This window comes from Taudactylus pleione, unplaced genomic scaffold (assembly GCF_031769625.1).
Source record: "Taudactylus pleione unplaced genomic scaffold, aTauple2 ptg000095l, whole genome shotgun sequence".
In the NCBI taxonomy this organism is placed as follows: Eukaryota; Metazoa; Chordata; class Amphibia; order Anura; family Myobatrachidae; genus Taudactylus; species Taudactylus pleione.
In genome coordinates, this window is record NW_028284497.1 from 24,393,743 (window position 1) to 24,411,686 (window position 17,944).

At 42.1% G+C, this 17,944-nt stretch overlaps 1 protein-coding gene across 2 annotated transcripts in view; it reads right to left on the minus strand.

The window, feature by feature from the left end:
* Positions 1-16,076: 16,076 nt before the first annotated feature.
* Positions 16,077-17,944, minus strand: part of LRRC2 (leucine rich repeat containing 2) — a 440,208-nt gene continuing 438,340 nt past the window's right edge. For both annotated transcript variants that reach the window (XM_088470067.1, XM_088470066.1), the window contains one exon: positions 16,077-17,880. In XM_088470067.1, the coding sequence (XP_088326193.1) occupies positions 17,831-17,880 (50 nt within the window). In that variant the 3' untranslated portion in view covers positions 16,077-17,830. The remainder of the gene's footprint in view (positions 17,881-17,944) is intronic.

The following is a 17,944-nucleotide window of genomic DNA, read 5'->3' on the forward strand; positions in this document are numbered from 1 at the left end:
ACTGCACGTGCGCAAGCCCGGAGCGAGAGAGAAATTTTCTCGCTCCGGAGCTCACTACAAAAGGGGCGGCTGTCGATGTTGGTCGACAGCTCGCCCCTGTTTTGTAGCTGGGGCAGAGGGGTGGCTACACAAATGGAGGCATTCCTGACAGAACGCCTGCCATTTTATGGGCGGCCGCACTGACATCACCAGTGATGTCAGTGGGGAGGTTCCTGCTCGATCAGAGCAGGAAGCTCCCTGGGGCTTGCGGTTGCCGACACCCAACCTTAGGGTCTCGTCGCAAGCCCTGATGGTCGCGATGGTCTAGACCATTGCTACCATCAACCTGGTCGGTCGCTAAAGTTGTGGGTGGTAACCCACAGCTTAGCTAGCGACTAGGAGGCTGCACTAAAAAATACAAGCAGCCGCCCTCATTGAGAACGAGTGGTCGCTTCTTGCAACCGCCTCTGAATGAGGGCCTTAGTCTCTTCCTCAAGGCCCGATCATGTCAAACACACAGAGGAAACAGAGCAAGCTTTTTTACACCTTAAGGATAGTCTGACAAGAGCACCTGCATTGGGAATACCTGATTATGAAAAACCTTTTGATTTGTATTGTACAGAAGCTAATGGTTGTACAGCAGGTGTCCTCACACAAAAACATGGTGATGCCAGTAGGCCCGTAGCATACTACAGTGCATAATTGGACACTCTGGCAAGATCACTCCCAACGTGTTAAAGAAGTGTAGCAGCAACTGCTCTATAGGTCAGTAAGAGTGAGGATGTGGTATTAGGCCATGATACGATTGTCTATACTCCCCATGCTGTATCTGCTTTGCTAAACTCTGCCCAAACCAGACATGTCTCCTCAGCTATATTCACAAAATGGGAACTAGCCCTAATAGCACCTGCAAACATCACCATCAAATGGTGCAGTACATTAAATCCAGCAATGTATTTACCATATGTGCAACAGGATGCACAAAGGGTGGAGAGAGGTGAGTCGCTGGTGTAAGGTGAGTTCTGCAGGTATATTTATGCACATGATTGTATGGAATATCTGAATCAAACTTTTACTGCAAGACCTGACATACGGGATACACCTTTAGAAAAGATAGATGTGACATTTTACACGGATGGGAGTTGTCATAGACAAACTGACACTGGAGAGTTATGTACAGGTTATGCTGTGGTAAATGACGAAGATATCATAGAGGCCGAACCTTTAGGTCCACCTCATTCAGCCCAAGTGGCGGAGCTGGTGGCATTAAGGAGAGCGTGTGAGTTAGCAGAAGGTAAATCTGCTAATATCTACACTGACTCTAGGTATGCCTTCGGGGTGGTACATGATTTTGGGGCTCTATGGCGTCTGAGACAGCAGCAGGCACACCAATCGCATATTCCAGACATATAAAAGGACTACTGACAGCAATCCAATTGCCTTAGACAGTGGCAGTAAGTGTAAAGCCCATACATTTGAGGATGATACGGTGTCACTGGGCAACAACAGGGCAGACAAAGCTGCCAAATTGGCACCAGGGTTAAAAGTAAATGTGCCAATTAACCAAATGATGTTTCAAACGATTGACATGCTGAAATTAATTGAGATGCAAAATTTGTGTTCCATCCAGGAAAAGGCAGTCTGGAGGTCCAAGGGATGTGGGCAAGAGTCCTCTGGACTCTGGAGAGATGGACAAGGTAAGCCAGTGGCTCCCAAGGCGTACTACTCAAGCCTGGCTGAGGCAGTGCACGGTCTGACTCACTTGGGAAAGCAAGGTATGTGCAAATTGAAGAGAGCATACTGGTGTGCACCAGGTTTTTCTTCTCAAGCAGAAAAGAGAGCAATGTCCTGTCTGACCTGCTTGAGGAAAAACATTGGGAAAATGATCCCTACCGAACCATCCCACATTCCTCCGACCGACGGACCTTTTCAGGTAATACAAATTGATTTCATCCAATTACCACCCTGCAGGAATCTCAAGTACGTATTAGTGTGGACTGATGTGTTTTCTAATTGCGTTGAGGCATATCCAGCTGCCACTAATACTGCTGCATTTACTGCTAAGAAAATTGTTCAGGAGTTTGTATGCAGATACGATATCCCTAGAATTATTGAAAGTGATAGGGGTACACATTTCACAGGTGATGTGTTCCAAAACATGTGTCAGTTGATGGGTATTAATAGTAGACTTCATACCCCTTACCGACCTCAAGCCAGTGCCAAGGTCAAGAGGATGAACGCTACTATTAAAAATAAATTAAGTAAAATCATGGAGGAAACTGGACTGGGTTTTCCAGAAGCACTACCACTTGTCCTTCATAGTATAAGGACAACTAGACCCCCTTTCAATATGTCCCCCTCTGAAATACTGTTTGGTAGACAACCTCCTTTCATTATAAGTCCGCAGGAAGATTTGAAAAGTAACAACGAGGTAACTGTAAGGTGTCTTATAACAATGAGTAAACAGTTAAAATAGCAACAGCAGAAACTGAAATTGTTGTCACATGATATGCCTGAAACAAACTGTCATGATGTTGAACCTGGAGAATTTGTTATGATCAGATATTTCTTGCGTTCAGGTTGTTTGACAGATCGGTGGGAAGGTCCGTAACAGGTGTTGCTGACAAGTACAACTTCATTGAACGTGGCGGAGAGAGATACCTGGGTCCATTCCACTCACTGTAAGGTCAATCAACCGGTGGAGAGACAAGGTGATATCGAGTCAGATAACGTAGACCGGTCAATTGCAAGGCTGTTCCAGGAGGGTTAAAGGTTACAGTGAGATACCTGAGCTAAATAAATTTGTAGATCTTTGTTTTCAGCAATGGATTGGTCTGCTGTGGTTATCTTTGTGTTTTCTCCCAGAGTTCTCATTATCTTGGGGTGTTTTGGGATCTCCGGTTTCTGTGATGGAGGACAGAGGACGGAGAGGGGAGCTGATGGTGATATCAATAGAGTGGAGTCAGCAGAAGGAGTGCTAAACCAAACGGGGGAGTATCTGACCACACTCAGTACAGTAATTGTTAAGAGATCTGCTATTGTGGAAACTTGGAGACAGTGTGAAGGTCTATCATCTGAGGATTACTGAATGTGTGAGTTTTGTGGGTCCTTAGTTGATGAGAATTGCATCCAGCAGTGCCAACCTAAGTATAACCAGTATTGGGGTGGGTATCCTTTAGAGGATTATCATACCATGGTGGGCAAAGTTTTAAACCAAACTCACTGTTGGGTGTGCTCTCACGTGCCTCAAGGACAGCATAATGTAGGGTTAGTGCCATTTCCATTGAATGTCTCTGAAATTTTTTGAATCGCAAAGAGGGCATGCACTGGATGGAAAATTTCTTAAGTCCAAACCACCTCATTTCAAACTCCACCAGTACCAAGTAGATAAGTCACTTTTATGTTTGAACATCACCAACTCCAATGACCGAGGAAGTTGGGAGGTGATGGGGAATAATCAGACGATGACCTTTTCACTAAGAGCTGATCATGAGCCTATGAATTATGAACTGTTACGCACAATTAGGTTGGGTGGAAGACACTTCCGGTATAAATATACACTAAGTAACACCAAAGAAATGATTGGTAGGGTACCATAAGGGTATTTTGCCAAGATATTACAATGGGAAACTTGTATGAGTCAAATGGGAGAACCTGAAGCAGGATCACTTGCTAGGGAAATGTGTGGGTTACTGATGTTTACTATCCCTTATGTTCTCCCTGATTATGTATATTTTAAATGTGGAAGGAAAGCGTAGAAGTGGCGCTCACCGAGTTCTGAATGTTTGTGTTACCTGAGAAGAGTAGTTCCAGAGGTTATGACCCTTAGACATGGTAAAATGCTTGGTATTCATAAAAACACACCATCACAATATCTTCACACACAGTATGAACATAGAGACAAAAGAAATATGATTCAAGTTTTAGTCACATTGGACCCCACCAGGATCGCTCGGGGTACACTAAATTTTAGATATATCCAAGATCTTGCTAAATTGATAGATAATATAACCGAGATGTATGATGACACGTTTAGGTATACAGGTAGGGAGTTGCAAGCTTACAAGAAAGAACTGGTGCAACATAGACTAGTGTTAAATTATTTAACAGCTGTCACTGGAGGGTATTTTGTAACTTTGGCCACTCAATTTGGTGTAAAGTGTTGCACATATATTACAAATAACACTAGTTATCCCAAGGAGGTGATAGACCGGATGATGGACGAAATTCTGCAGCTAAAATGGGAATTCCGGAAGAACCATAATGCTATAGTGGCTGAAGTAGCGGAGAAGGTAGAGGAATGGGTTTCATGGTTGAACCCATTGTAATGGTTCTATGGTCTAGGAGAGTGGGTCCAGGAAATGGTTGCTAGTATAGGTAAACTCCTGATCCTCATACTGGTTGTCATCATAGTAATTGGCTTATGTGTCAGGTGTGTTCCTACTGTGTTGAAATATGAAAAATTTAAAGATAAGGTAAACAGAAAGAATGAAATTTTGATGGTGGTTAGAAGTAACAATATGAATACTGAGGTAAATGTAGGACTGCATTATATTACTGAACTAGAAAGTACCATCAGATGATGTATAAGATTTAGACATGCATGAAATGTTATTTTAAAACATCTAAACTAATGTAAGTCCCTATCCCCTTCAAGACTTCCTTTATAGGATTGGTGCATCCCCACATCTTTCCCATGATCTCCCAAGATCCGCGGTGTGCATATAAGGGTAGTTTTATGTCTAGAGACACATTATTGATGGTTTAAGAACCACCTTGTGCTATCCCAGAATATAACATTAAATAATATGTCATAATGTAAGCCTAAATTAAATTAATTGTAAAATCAGAGTGTAATAGCATGTTGTTTGCTATCAAAGGGTGGACTGTCGAAGCCGGATAAATGGCTGAGACAGAATCTGTTTAAAATTAAATCTGCACAATGCCATTTTGCGAATGGCAACAAGACACCATTTTGCAACTGGCCGCCCAGCGCCATTTTAGCGAATCTCACACATAAGTACATACGGCGATGCTACTATTTAGCGTTGTGCGATTTCCACCCAATAGAAAGATGTTAAAAGTCCCATTATATACATACAGACAGTTACTAAAACATATAATATGATCAACCCTGCAAAACACGTACCACGGTGTACTCCACAAAACTAATAGTCGCACAAAACTAATAGTCGCACAACGCTAACTAGTGTCTTTTCTTAATACCCCAATACTTACACACTGCACACTTACATAACAAGGTTCCCTAGCATTAAGGTTAATATATATAAGGTTTTATTCATTATCAGTAATGTTGTGAAATACATGTTATTTGATATCTAAGGTGTAGTGCATGATATTGTATTGCCTATCTCTGTAAGAGTATATATGCAGGCTCTCTGAACTAGATGCTAGTCTTCTTGCTTTGCTGTTAACGGAGGTTTCATCTTTGATGCCGGGATCTGGATTCAGAGCGCGTGCGTATGTAACGACTGTACCTTGTGTCTGTATAATTTATTTGCGCTATTTGTATTTAGATCACAGTTTGTAACTGTCTGCTTTTATGGTGAATAATAACTTTTTGTGCTTTGGAACTACAATCAAAGTCTGAAAGCAATTATTTCTTGTGCGACTCATAACGCTAAATAGCGACAATTTTAGAGTTTATAGATAGGTAGGAATTGATAATACTGTATATACTGTACACATACACACATTTATGTAAAAAAAAATCATTGAGGACACTATGGGGATGAACAAACCTATACATCAAATCCAGAGATAATAGTTTATTAGTATAAGATTACAACAATAAGGCGCCCATTTATTATTTATTGGGTTTAAACCCGATCAATAGAATTCTTATCACTGCTATTTGCAACAATAAGAAATTCATTTCCACCCATATGTATTAAAAATCACATCCAGGGACAGTCTCTCTGATAGGAGTCCGACCCTGCGATGTGTAAAGTAAAGTGATCACATCAGTGATCGCTTTACTCTATGCTGCGGACCTACTGTGCATGCGCGGTCATCAGAAAGGGCATGTGACAGTGGGTTTTACCGGGAAAGGATCCGGAGGATCCCTCTCCTTTTAAATTGTGCAATATGTAGCCCATAGGCTACAATAGCTAACACCATAGCTATTGTTATCGGAAACAGGGAAATACATCCAGAGGACACATTTTGCGGGTTTCCCTCCGAAAACGGGAAGCTTGCACTACAGAAGGACCCACGTATGTTTCCTGTACTTTAGCCATGATTGGCTAAGAGTCCGGCAGCTCTTAGCTAATCAGTGGACGTTGTCATAGTAAACAGCCGCTGTTTGTCTAAGAGCAACAGAAGTGCAGGAAACGTGGATTTGCAATCATTCAGCTAGCGCTATACTGTACATACAGTATAGTGCTGTTTGTGGTCTAGTTCACTGTTTCTTTTTATTTTCTGAAGACCAGGGCATCTGGACAAAAGGACAGACCTGTGCCAGGGAGTAGGTAAGTTTGTAGTGTGAGTGGGGGTGAATGTATGTGTAATAAAATAATACAACATTCGCTGTCCATGTCCTGTCGTTTTTAATATTTTTTCTACTGTGGGAATACAGGTGCAAGCAGCCTGCTGGCACTTGTAGTTCTACAAGTGCCCGATGGAAGGCTTGCTGATACATATAGTTCCACTGTGAAAAACAATATTAACCATTTATTTACACCATTACCCCTGATCCACTCCCACCAGGGATGCAGGGATGAGCCCTGGGTTTTTTTCCCCTAATTTTCCTATAGCAGCCCAGGCTCAGAGGTCCAGGGCTGATTATGCATTTGGGGGGACCCCACATTATTAAAAAAATAAAAATAACACTTTATTACTTTATTGCACACAGAAGACTGTATGCATCACACTGATCTGTGCAGCGTTTCTGTTAAACATGCGGCTGACCGGCAGGTCTATTGTGTTCAGTCCAAATTCAACTGAACACGCACACAAAAATACTTCCATATACCATTGGAAAACACAATTCAGTCAACACAAATATTAGTACATTTGTGAGTTTGTTTGAAACAAACTCACTTGTGTCAATGAGATGTCTGACATGTTGTTTAATACGAAGGAAAACACGAATCTTAGTAAATATATCCCTAAGACTTGGAGCCTGAGATTTTGGCTTGTGCAGCTGCATATGCTCTTTAGGGAGACAAAAGATCAAAATTTTGTAGCCTATTTTCAGATGATCCACGGAGTTAAATTCATATGAATATGGTATAGTTTCTCCCAGATCATACATGCCTACCCTCCCGGTTTTCGCGGAAGGCTCCCGATTTTTCGGGTAACCCCCCGCACCCCCGGAAGGGTAGGCATTTCTCTCGCATTCTGCCCACTTCCTAGTGAAGTGGGCAGAATTAGGAGAATACCCGCGGCAATCGCGGGTCTCCGTGAAGGGGGCGGGGCTTAAGCTGTGATTCTGCTTGAATCACAGCATTTGGCCCCGCCCCCTATGTAAATTGTGCCCAATCGCGGCAATTTTACCGCGAGGGGGCGGGGCTTAATGACGCGAATCGTCAAGCCCTGCCCCCGTCGGCCCCCTGCTGCATCTCTTACCCGGGCTTCTCCCGGGAAGAGAATATTAAAGGTAGGCAACCCTGTCCCAGATGCTGGTTTTCAAATTGCCCTGTTTATATTACACATGCTTCTTGTATTACTTCACAGTAAGAAAAGCAGGATGATTCTGCATAAGTTTTTCAATATATAAGTTTTAAGACAAATTGAGGAAGAATCTAAAATGAATGGGAATTAGTCCCTGTATAGGGTGAAAGTCATCCCGCTGTAGTTTGTGGTGCGCCCAGATCAAGTGTAATAAACATGTACATTGAAAAGGAGAAAATGAAGACTTTTTTTATGGGGCACTCTAATTAATAATTTACTCCTAAAATATACCTTTTATAACAATAGTTACAGTATAAGATTATACAACTACCAATATCCTACAAAAAGAAAAAAAAACATTCACATCACATATTTGTAGCCACTATCCATATGCAGTTCATGGGCAGGGAACTGTCCTCCAATATACATGGTCTTGGCTAATTAATGGGATTTAGAGATAATTAAGCTAAATGAAAAGAAGGAAAGGAGATCTTCTTAATTTGTCCTTATTATCAAAATGAGAGGCTAAATATTATGTATTTATGGCAATCCTACATTACAATCTGTTATTCATGTAAATAGTTATATGGATTGCTAATAAGGCATCTTGTGTGTGTTGCACGGAGTTCTAGTCAATCTGGAAAAGAAATGTTTTAGTTGCCTAGGATGTCTGTATTCCCAAGAAATCAGTTAGGCATACCACATCATTCTTCAGCATATGTTCATGATAAATAGTGAAATTGGCAACATTCTCAGAAATCTGTTGATTAGACAGGTTCTTATAATCTCTACTGTTGCAAAAGAAAAAGAGGAACATCTACCCCATACATAAATGGTGATTCAAGTGCTTGTCTTTGTACAGAAATTATATCACACGTAGATAACAATATTTGTTTAGGATTCTTGCATGTTTTTGAATAATTAGAGTGATATCCTCTAATTTATCTTGAAAGCGAAAGGCATAAACATTTTACTAGTATGCTTCATGTAACAGGCGAGTCTATAAAACACCCCATTTTTTGTGGAATCGTACAACCCCAGTCTCAATATGCGGTAATGTAGCTTTACTATCTAGACATAGGAGTTGTAACAGTGCAGATTTTAAGGCTAACAAAAGGAAGGCATAGAGACTGTCCAGCATCGCAATATAACTTTTTTAGCTACAGTCACTGTAATTGTTAGGAATGGAAGAAGTTTCAAACTGCGTCCTTGCAAGTTCCAATTAAAAAAATGTGCACAAATCATGGTTAAAGGATCTTTAGAAAGCTGCAGTTTACATATATCATTAATATACATCATCACTTTATCTCAGAATTTTCTGATCTTACATTCCCACATACTGTGAATGAAGGAAGCTTGCAAACAATTACATTTTAGACAGGTACCTGTGTCTCCTGGAATAATATGCTTCCTTTGGGCCTGAGAGAGATATGCTTGGTGAAGAGTTTTTTATGTGAACCTCCTGCAACATTGCAGAGTGTAGGAACTTCATAGTTTTCTCCATATGTTTAAGGAAGACACCTGCAGGCTGAATATGTGGAATTTCAGTTGTCCATTTATTTGTAACTTTAGACCACACTGCTTCAGATGTCAAAGGCAACAAATCCGAGTAATTATCTGTCCCGTTATACTTACTCCACGCCACCCAAGCCCAGTGTTTGTCTCACCTATCACTGTGGTTATACGCGTGCTCATCACACCTAATGTACAGCACAAGATGCAGACGCCCAGCCCCATACTATACCGGCCCTCTCCCTTTACTCACAGCCTGATCAGCACGCAAGATAGTGTAAACATCGGTAACATTGAGAACCATCAGACCCATTAGCATAATACTGGTTGACCTGACCTGCTGCAGTTTTTTGTCCGGTTCCTGTGTACAGCTTACGGTATGGCTGCGTATGCTGCCGCACTGCCTTAATTATGCACGCTCTTATAACTGCTTTATAACACCTGAATTCTCCTGACCACCCCCCGTCACCACCCACAAAAGGCACTATTTGTCAATCAATATTGGAGGGGTCTGTGTACACACTGCGTGTAGGTTGCGTACCCTAACCTGATCGCACTGGCTAGTTCGCACATGCGCAGTGCGTTATATATGCATGCACAGTGCAATACATCGGCCAAGTGCGTGCATTCTCTCCTGTGCATGCCTTGCTGAATCAGGCCCAGAGACTGATGAAAGGGGGGCCTTTGAACAGTGGCGTAACTAGGGTATTTGGAACCCAGGGCAAATTTGAAAAGGGAGCGCCCCCCACCCCAACATCCCGATCTGTGGAAAAACATGGGCGTGGTCACTTAAAAATGGGGCGTGTCAACATGACACACCCCTTTATTTTCACACTGAACATTCCTATCCATATGCACCTTAATCCCAGTAGTACCCCTTATACAGTACCCCCAGTATGCAGTTGTGGTCCCTCTTATGTAGGCCCATAGTAGTGCCCCTTATACAGTATCCCCAGTAGTGGTCCCCCTTATACAGCCCCCAATTAGTTCCCCTTACTCATTACCCACAGTAGTGGCCCCCCCCAAATGCAGTGCCCCACGTAGTGTTCCCCCTTATGCAGTGCCCCCAGTAGCAGTCCCCACAATGCAGTGTGCCCAGTAGCGGTATCCCCTTATGCAGTGCCCTTTATATGGTGCCCCCAGTAGTAGTCCCCCCCCCTATGCAGTGCCCTTTATATAGTGCCCCCAGCAGTAGTCCCCCCCATGCAGTTTTCCCAGTAATGGTCCCCTTATGCAGGCACCCTGTAGTGATCCCCCCTATCCAGTGCCCCCTGTAGTGGCCCTTCCTATTATTGCCCCCAGTAGTGGTCCCTCGAGTGCAGTGCCTCTTGTAGTAGGCCCCTTTTATAATGCCCCCAGTGGTAGTTCCCCCCCAAGTAGTAGTCCCCAGTAGAGTAGGTCCTCCCAATGGCGCCCCCAGTAGTAGCCACCCCTCCCCCAGTAGAGGTCCCCCCAGTAGTAGCCACCCCTCCCCCAGTAGAGATCCCCCCAGTAGTAGCCACCCCTCCCCCAGTAGAGGTCCCCCCAGTAGTAGCCACCCCCTTCCCCGTTGTGCAGATAGGTTTTTTTAAAAAATATATATATATATATTTATAAAAATATACTTCCCTGAATTTCTGGTCCTGGTCGCGACGCCGCTCCCGCCCGGGCTGGCACGCTCAGCATTATGGGACAGATGTCAACGTCAGTCCCATTACCCACTGCAGGAGCCGGACGGAAGTCCGGCTCTTGCAGTGTGTGCTGCAGCAGTCAATGAGAGTCTTTCTGCTGGCGGCGATGCGTGTGTTATGCACAGCCTGAGCCCGCCTCCTGGCGCTATTGGGCAAGCGCTCAGGGGGGGAACGGGCTCAGGCATGCAGCACAGGACCGGCGCTGGAAGCCTAGCGCCGGACCTGTGTAAATGTGTAGCGCTGACCGCACTCATTGCGATCGGCGCTACACTGGCTAACTAGGGCGGGCGGGCCGGTACCGTGGCCGGCGGCGCCCCCCCGCGTCGCCGGTCCAACGGCGCCCAGGGCACGCACCCCGCTCGCCCTGCCCTAGTTACGCCACTGCCTTTGAACCCATATGGGGATTGAGCTATCAGTAGGTGGACTGCTGTATTTGTGCACTCCAAATATTCTCCCCTGGTTGACAAAAGTAGCTGTCTGACGGAGGGCTGCGACAACCTCTCATTTGGGTATCTAATCATATCAATTCCCTGCTGGCCAACATTTCAATATACCGGAGACAGAGGCATTCACACCAGGCACTTGTATGTGCCCTTCAAATAAGGATTTAATAATTCCAACTAAGCAGATAAATGGAACATTTTTTATGATATGTGCTTATTTTTAAACATATGTACAGTATTATACAATTATTATTAAATGTGTAAAAATTGACAGCGCCTTTATTTTCTTGTTTGTTATAACGCCCATGAGACTCACAATTTCTAATGCCAGCGGTCCTGTATGCAACAGTGCATTTGTGCATACACACAGGGTAATGCATGTGCCATCGGGGTTTTCCCTGTTTCCCCTATATTTTGCGCATGTGCTGTAGCAAATACTCACTCATCTGTGTGAACATTGGCTTTGTGTGTTCCTCTGAATCAGGCCTTTAGCCTGGTAATCTAGTTATCAATGCACTCTTTTTACTTATGCTAGGTACACACTGTACAATACTCAGTATGGTCAGCCAACTCTCCGCTGGTCGGCCCGATTATTACACAGCACCCAGAGCCAACCGTCATTCACAAACTAAAACAGATCAGCTCCCAACATTAGGAGTACTGCACGACATTCGTTGGTCCGGACGAGCTGACGTTGTGCAGCAAATACTGTATGTACAGACATCATCTGATAAACTGCATGTAAAAAGATCACCTTAACGACCTTTAAGAAAATGTATTGTTTTTATAGGAAGGATAATTGTGTAGTGCATGCCCAGGAATTGTGGATCGCTCAGGAGTGTACCTAGCTTAAAAACATAAAGACAGCGCTGACATGTATTCAACCTCCACATTTTCTAATACAAGTGCCTGAATTGCATCTCCTAACAGGCACTTGTATTAGAAAATGCCTCTTTAGGTCCTTTTGGGCTAACATTTTACAATCCACCATGTTACAATATTAAACAATGTATACCATAACATTGGAGAGATACATGTTGAATAGTATGATTTATGGCAAACAGCAGGTCACTAAGTCTCATGTGTTATGATTCACAGTGTAAAATTCCCAAATACATGACCAGGAGTCAGACATGGTAGCAAGGATATTTATTAAATACAGGAGTCCATGGCAACGGTACCTGTAACAGGCAATGGCTTCAGACATCAGGTACAGAGCAATCAAACACAATAATGACCAGCAATAACACCATACTTGCCGACCTTTTTAGGTGACCATTCCGGGAGGGGGCAGCCAGGTCGGCACTGCAGGAGGCGTGGAGCAGCTAAAGTAGCTAAAGTAGGCAGTGTTAGGGCATGGTGCCGCAATTGCGTTATCTAGTCCCCGCCCCCTGGTAGACAATGCCAAGATGACAAGATTCATCTCGTCCTTTCCACTCGAGAAGTGGACGACCATGGCCGGGGTAGCAGCCGGCATCGGGAGACTTGGCTTCTTTTCCGGGCAGATGGGAGTGACACCCAATTTCCGGGAGCCTTCCAGCCATTCCGGGAGATTAGGCAAGTATACCTGTGTCAGTGGGTCATTTATAACAGCTGATTAGCAGGTGTATATCATGCAGCAATAAGGACATTAACACAACCTGCAGGTAATGTCAGATAAGGTGGTGCCTAAACAGCAGCCCATAATGTAGAATATACTGTAAGCACTACACTGCATGAATATCCAAAGAGGACTACAGCGCCACCACAGGTGTACATATTAATAGCACATGGCCTTAATGTTAGAACACATGGCCTGATTCAGCAGTGGATGCTAATGCAATCGCAGCTGCAATTTGCATGGAATGCAGCTGTGAAAAAATACTAATACCTGCCAAAGCACAGCCAGCATAAAGACGCCCATTTCTGCCTTTTCATATGCGTCCAATGTTCCACTCCAGTATAAACATCGGTAACATTGACGCACATCAAGCAGTCACACAGAATGTACGGCAAGTCTGACCAGCCACAAACACTGCAGCTCTCCTCTCACGCAGACAGCTCTCATGCTGCAACTGCAATCGCAATAGCTAATTTATGCACGCACATGAAACGGCATTTAAACAGTCAGACACACCAGCGTTTACCTAAGCACCCCCTGTTACCTCCCCCAAATGCTGACCACATGACACTCTCTTTGCGAATAGATCCTCTGTGCGTATATAATGGCAAGGCAATCACAACACATGCGCAGTGCGTTTTACACACATGCGCAATGGCAAATAAATGCTCGATCTGTATAAATATTGGGTTGCATCCATTGCTGAATCAGGCCCACAGTTCTAACACCATGGGCAAAATGTATTAAGCGGCGGCTTCTAAACTCCAGCGGTTTGGTGGCGGTTTTGCTATCCACAGATTTTCTAAGGCCAAAACCGCCATCAAAACACATTTTAGAATAGAATAGAATAGAACATGGCTGTCATTTAGAACCTGCCGCTTAGCAAATTTTGCCACATGTCTGAGATGCAACAGTCTAATAGACTCCAAAATTAAGTCATTAAAAGACCAAACTATAAAAGTATCTTAGCGTGGCTGTTATTACTGCGAGGCCCTCCATGGCAGCTTATGTCCCACGCTTACTATTTATGCATTTTATAATAATACATGTTTGAGCTTTTTTGTTATATGTGATATGTAATGGTGCTGAAAAGTCAGAAGTCACTGTACAAAGGAGGAAGTGGCCTTATGTACCTCCATTCAAACCTTCTTGTTTAGCTTTAGCAGGTATGGAATTTCTAAATACAATACATTGCTATGCTAAGATTGGCTACAAGTTGCTTTATCCCCTTCTCTGTACACTGATACAAAGGAGCTGGCTCATCTGAACACTATTCTGGTGCTAACACTGCAATACATTTTTCTATATGTTTTAGCCCTAACCATTTATCAACTTCTTGTCTGTTTATAATTCCAGGTACTTCTGAAAATGTAATACACTAGATGCTGTAACCATAGTCAGACCTGGCTAAGAATGTGTATGCTGACTATGAGAATTTTTTACGATTTTTAGAATGTTTTAAAGAAACCAATGTGAGAATAAAATATACTGATTTTCTTTCACATATAAATAGTCCACTATATGTATAATTTGACTTTTTTAGTCAAAATATACATATAGTGAGCTATATATTTTCTATAAGGGGAAGCCTGCATATTGGTTCCCATTACACATATTGGGCCTGATTCAGAATTACATGCATGTTTTGTGGACAGAGCTTGCGATTTTTCACACTGTGCATGCATCCAAGTCTATCATATGTAACTTTGATGAACTGCGGGTGACTCAGAGCCATATGCATCTCATGTCTGCGATAAATGGGCATTCATACCAATGGTTATGAGAGTGTGCTGTGGGCTGACTGGTGCACTAATAGTGATGATGACTGCTTTCACAAGTTAATGGAGAGGGGCAATGCGGCAGCATAGATGCAGCCAACGCTGAATACAGATGAAGATTGGCACTTATTTTGGAGAATGCAATGCAGCCACAGCTACAGCTGACATGTGTGCAACTCTGAAACATGCCTAATTTGTTATTCTAGGGACAGGTGTGTCTGAATAGCAGTGTAGCATGTGCCCCCCAGTATGTTGCACTTTTAAATTGTTTGCGCCACAGAGAGGATAGCATGCAGGCAGAGGAGATATCTCTGGAGGTGGCTGGAGGCCGCATTGTTGAAACAGGAAGAGCACAAATGTTTGCGCTGCTACTGCAGTAAGTGTCCAGACACTGGAGGCCACACAGGCAGATTGGAAGTGAACATAGACTTTCTGTCACTGAGTCGTCATGACAGGCCTTACCCTATATGATTTGATATAGGCAGATGAGCACTGCCAGTCCCCTTCCCACACCCCCTCCCACTACAAGACTCACAAATGCTGGTATTTTGATGTACTGCTCAACAGAGGTCAGCAAAATGGCAGTCCTTAACTAGCAGCCACTTTCATTAATCTTTGTATCTTCCAAACATTATATCAAGAAGAAGCATTCAGAATATTACTGTTTACAGTATTTTATTTATATTTTAATGAGGGAAAATCATCACATTATAGTTGATTTAATTAGAGGGTACAGTTTTTTCAATGAAAAGACAGTAACAACAAAATGACTCTGTCCCCTTCCAACACCCTTTAGTGAATGGACGATGTAGGCAACCAAACTGAACCATTCTACCAGATATTCAGTTCTCTAATATTGTTAACCCACAGTCCAAGTTAATCTGTCCTCTGAAACTAATAAAGATGACATTCTTTACAGCCAAATTCAACACAGCCATAAACACTTTGCCATTTTAAAATGTTGTCTAAAACCACCTTTTATGGGTGAGCCGCTATTCATGGACCACTGTTCATGGGCCAGTGGTGTATGCTTGCCCCCAAGGTCAAAATCTGCCAGACAACCCGAGTCATGCCAAGGGACATATAGGGCCTGATTCATTACAGATCGCTATTGCGATCATAGTTGCAATTACGCACACAGTCTCAATGCGAATATATGCTAATGTTTGCAATCGCAATGCCATCGCAGCCAAACATAAGGACACTGTCTTCACCTTACACACATCCGTAATACTTTGCAAGTCTGCAAAAATCATCAGTAACATCAAGTACAATCGGAGCCTCACGCACACTTGCACAAGGTCTGACCTTACTCAGGAATTGCTAACCTCATCGCACACTGTGCATGCCCAAGCTACGTATGGTATCGCAATGGTGCAGTGGCTAATTTATGCACGCCCCTGTAATGGCATTCAAACGCACCGGCACACCTGCATTTCACCGACCCCCCCCACCCCCTGTCACCATCCCCAAACACTCACTTCCTGTCAATCACTCTGCGATGGGTCTGCGTAGTCACTGCAATCGCAGTATGATCACAGTTAGGTCTACAAGCACTGCAATGCATGATTGGCAGATTGGCAGATTGCATGCGTAATCGCGGCTGTGATCGGTAATAAATCAGGCCCATAGTTGTCAGTATGCTGCTGTTGGACTCCAATGTGAAATATCACACCACAATACAAGATACTATACAACACATTTTTGTTATTAAATCTGTGGTACTGCATGGCCAGTGTACATTAATAGTTAATCCCATATAATGTTAAATTAGGAATAATGTTGTTGTGAGTCTTTAGCAATAGACCTTTTATTCAATCCTAATTTCCCTCTTCTTAACTAATACAGCAAGTTAAATGATTAATTGTTTTTTATAAATGTTAGTACCATGTTTTAAGAGCATAATACCTGCAAACAAAATAAATAGTAAAAAATTCTACAGTAGTACATAATATCAATTTTGTGCTCTGTGTATGATACATTTATTCCTGGATTTGTTTGCTTTGATGACCTTGATAAATGTGTGATAATAACAGCATTGTTATAATAATTTATATTTAAAATAAATTACACTATGCTCAAAATTTACAGTGTATGCATCCTTATCATTTCTGTCATTTGAGGTCACCCTATGCAGATGCAAATGATTAATTTAAAAGTACTTGGATACACTACTAATTTTATAATGCAAATAGCTCTTGGAAATGACATAGTATGGTTTATTTTTAAGTGTTACCTATATTATGGACAATGACAGTTGAACAGGACAGAACAGTGTTCCAATAGGCAATGCACTATTTTGTAGGACATTCTGCCTATAAACACAGTGCCAGAAGTGATGGACAGCTGTAGTGGTATCTTGTTCGTTATGCTTGACTTGTACAGATTGTGCAGTCTGTCCTCTCAATTTCTGTTTATGATGCATTCAATGTATCTGATTTCAGTTTAATCAAAATGACCTTTGTGAACAAAGTCATCCCAAGCCAGATCATGTAACTTTTTTAACAAAAAAATTCCACATAAGTATATTGTACTGTGGTGTCTAGATTGCTTTGAATATTTTTTCAAAAGTATTTAAACTCAGTCAGTCTCCTGATGCACGTTATAATACTCCTTTTATAATACTCCTTTTCATACTTAAAATTGCTTTCTTCTCTAGCTAGTCCTCTAATGATTTATTCATGGATCTATCCCATAACACATTAAATGGGTAAAAACTCCAAATAATACTATCTTCAATTAGCTAAACATAATAATTATATTCTTGAGAAAATCATCCACATGAATAATTTGATTCAATGTTCACCAAAATTGTCAAACATGACCACGTGTTCGCTACCACTGACTAGGAAAAATATTTGTAATTGAGGGAAAAATGTCAGTTTTTGCCTAACAGCTTGATCTCTGAATGATTGGTTCTAACAACTAGATCTGTACATTGGTGGACAATTTTCAGACAGATATTTTAACAACCACTGAAAAGAAAATAGTAACAGGAAGTTCTTTCAACTTACAATTAGTGCAACTGCTTTTTTAATTATTTATGTCAAACATAAACAATTGTTTTAGTAACAAAGACACATACTGAAGTACAGCAAATTCTCCTAACCACAGTAGTTTTACTATATGCACTGATAAAGATTTAATACACAATTGTTGGATGGAAAAAAAAACAGTCATACAAACTGTTCATTCAGCTCCATTTTGTGACTCCTATATCTGCAAATTTAATGACACCTTTGTGGTATAACATGGCGTGATATCTGAAAAAAATAAATTGACAATAATTTAAGCATAATTATTTTTTTCATACTTTAATAAATGTAA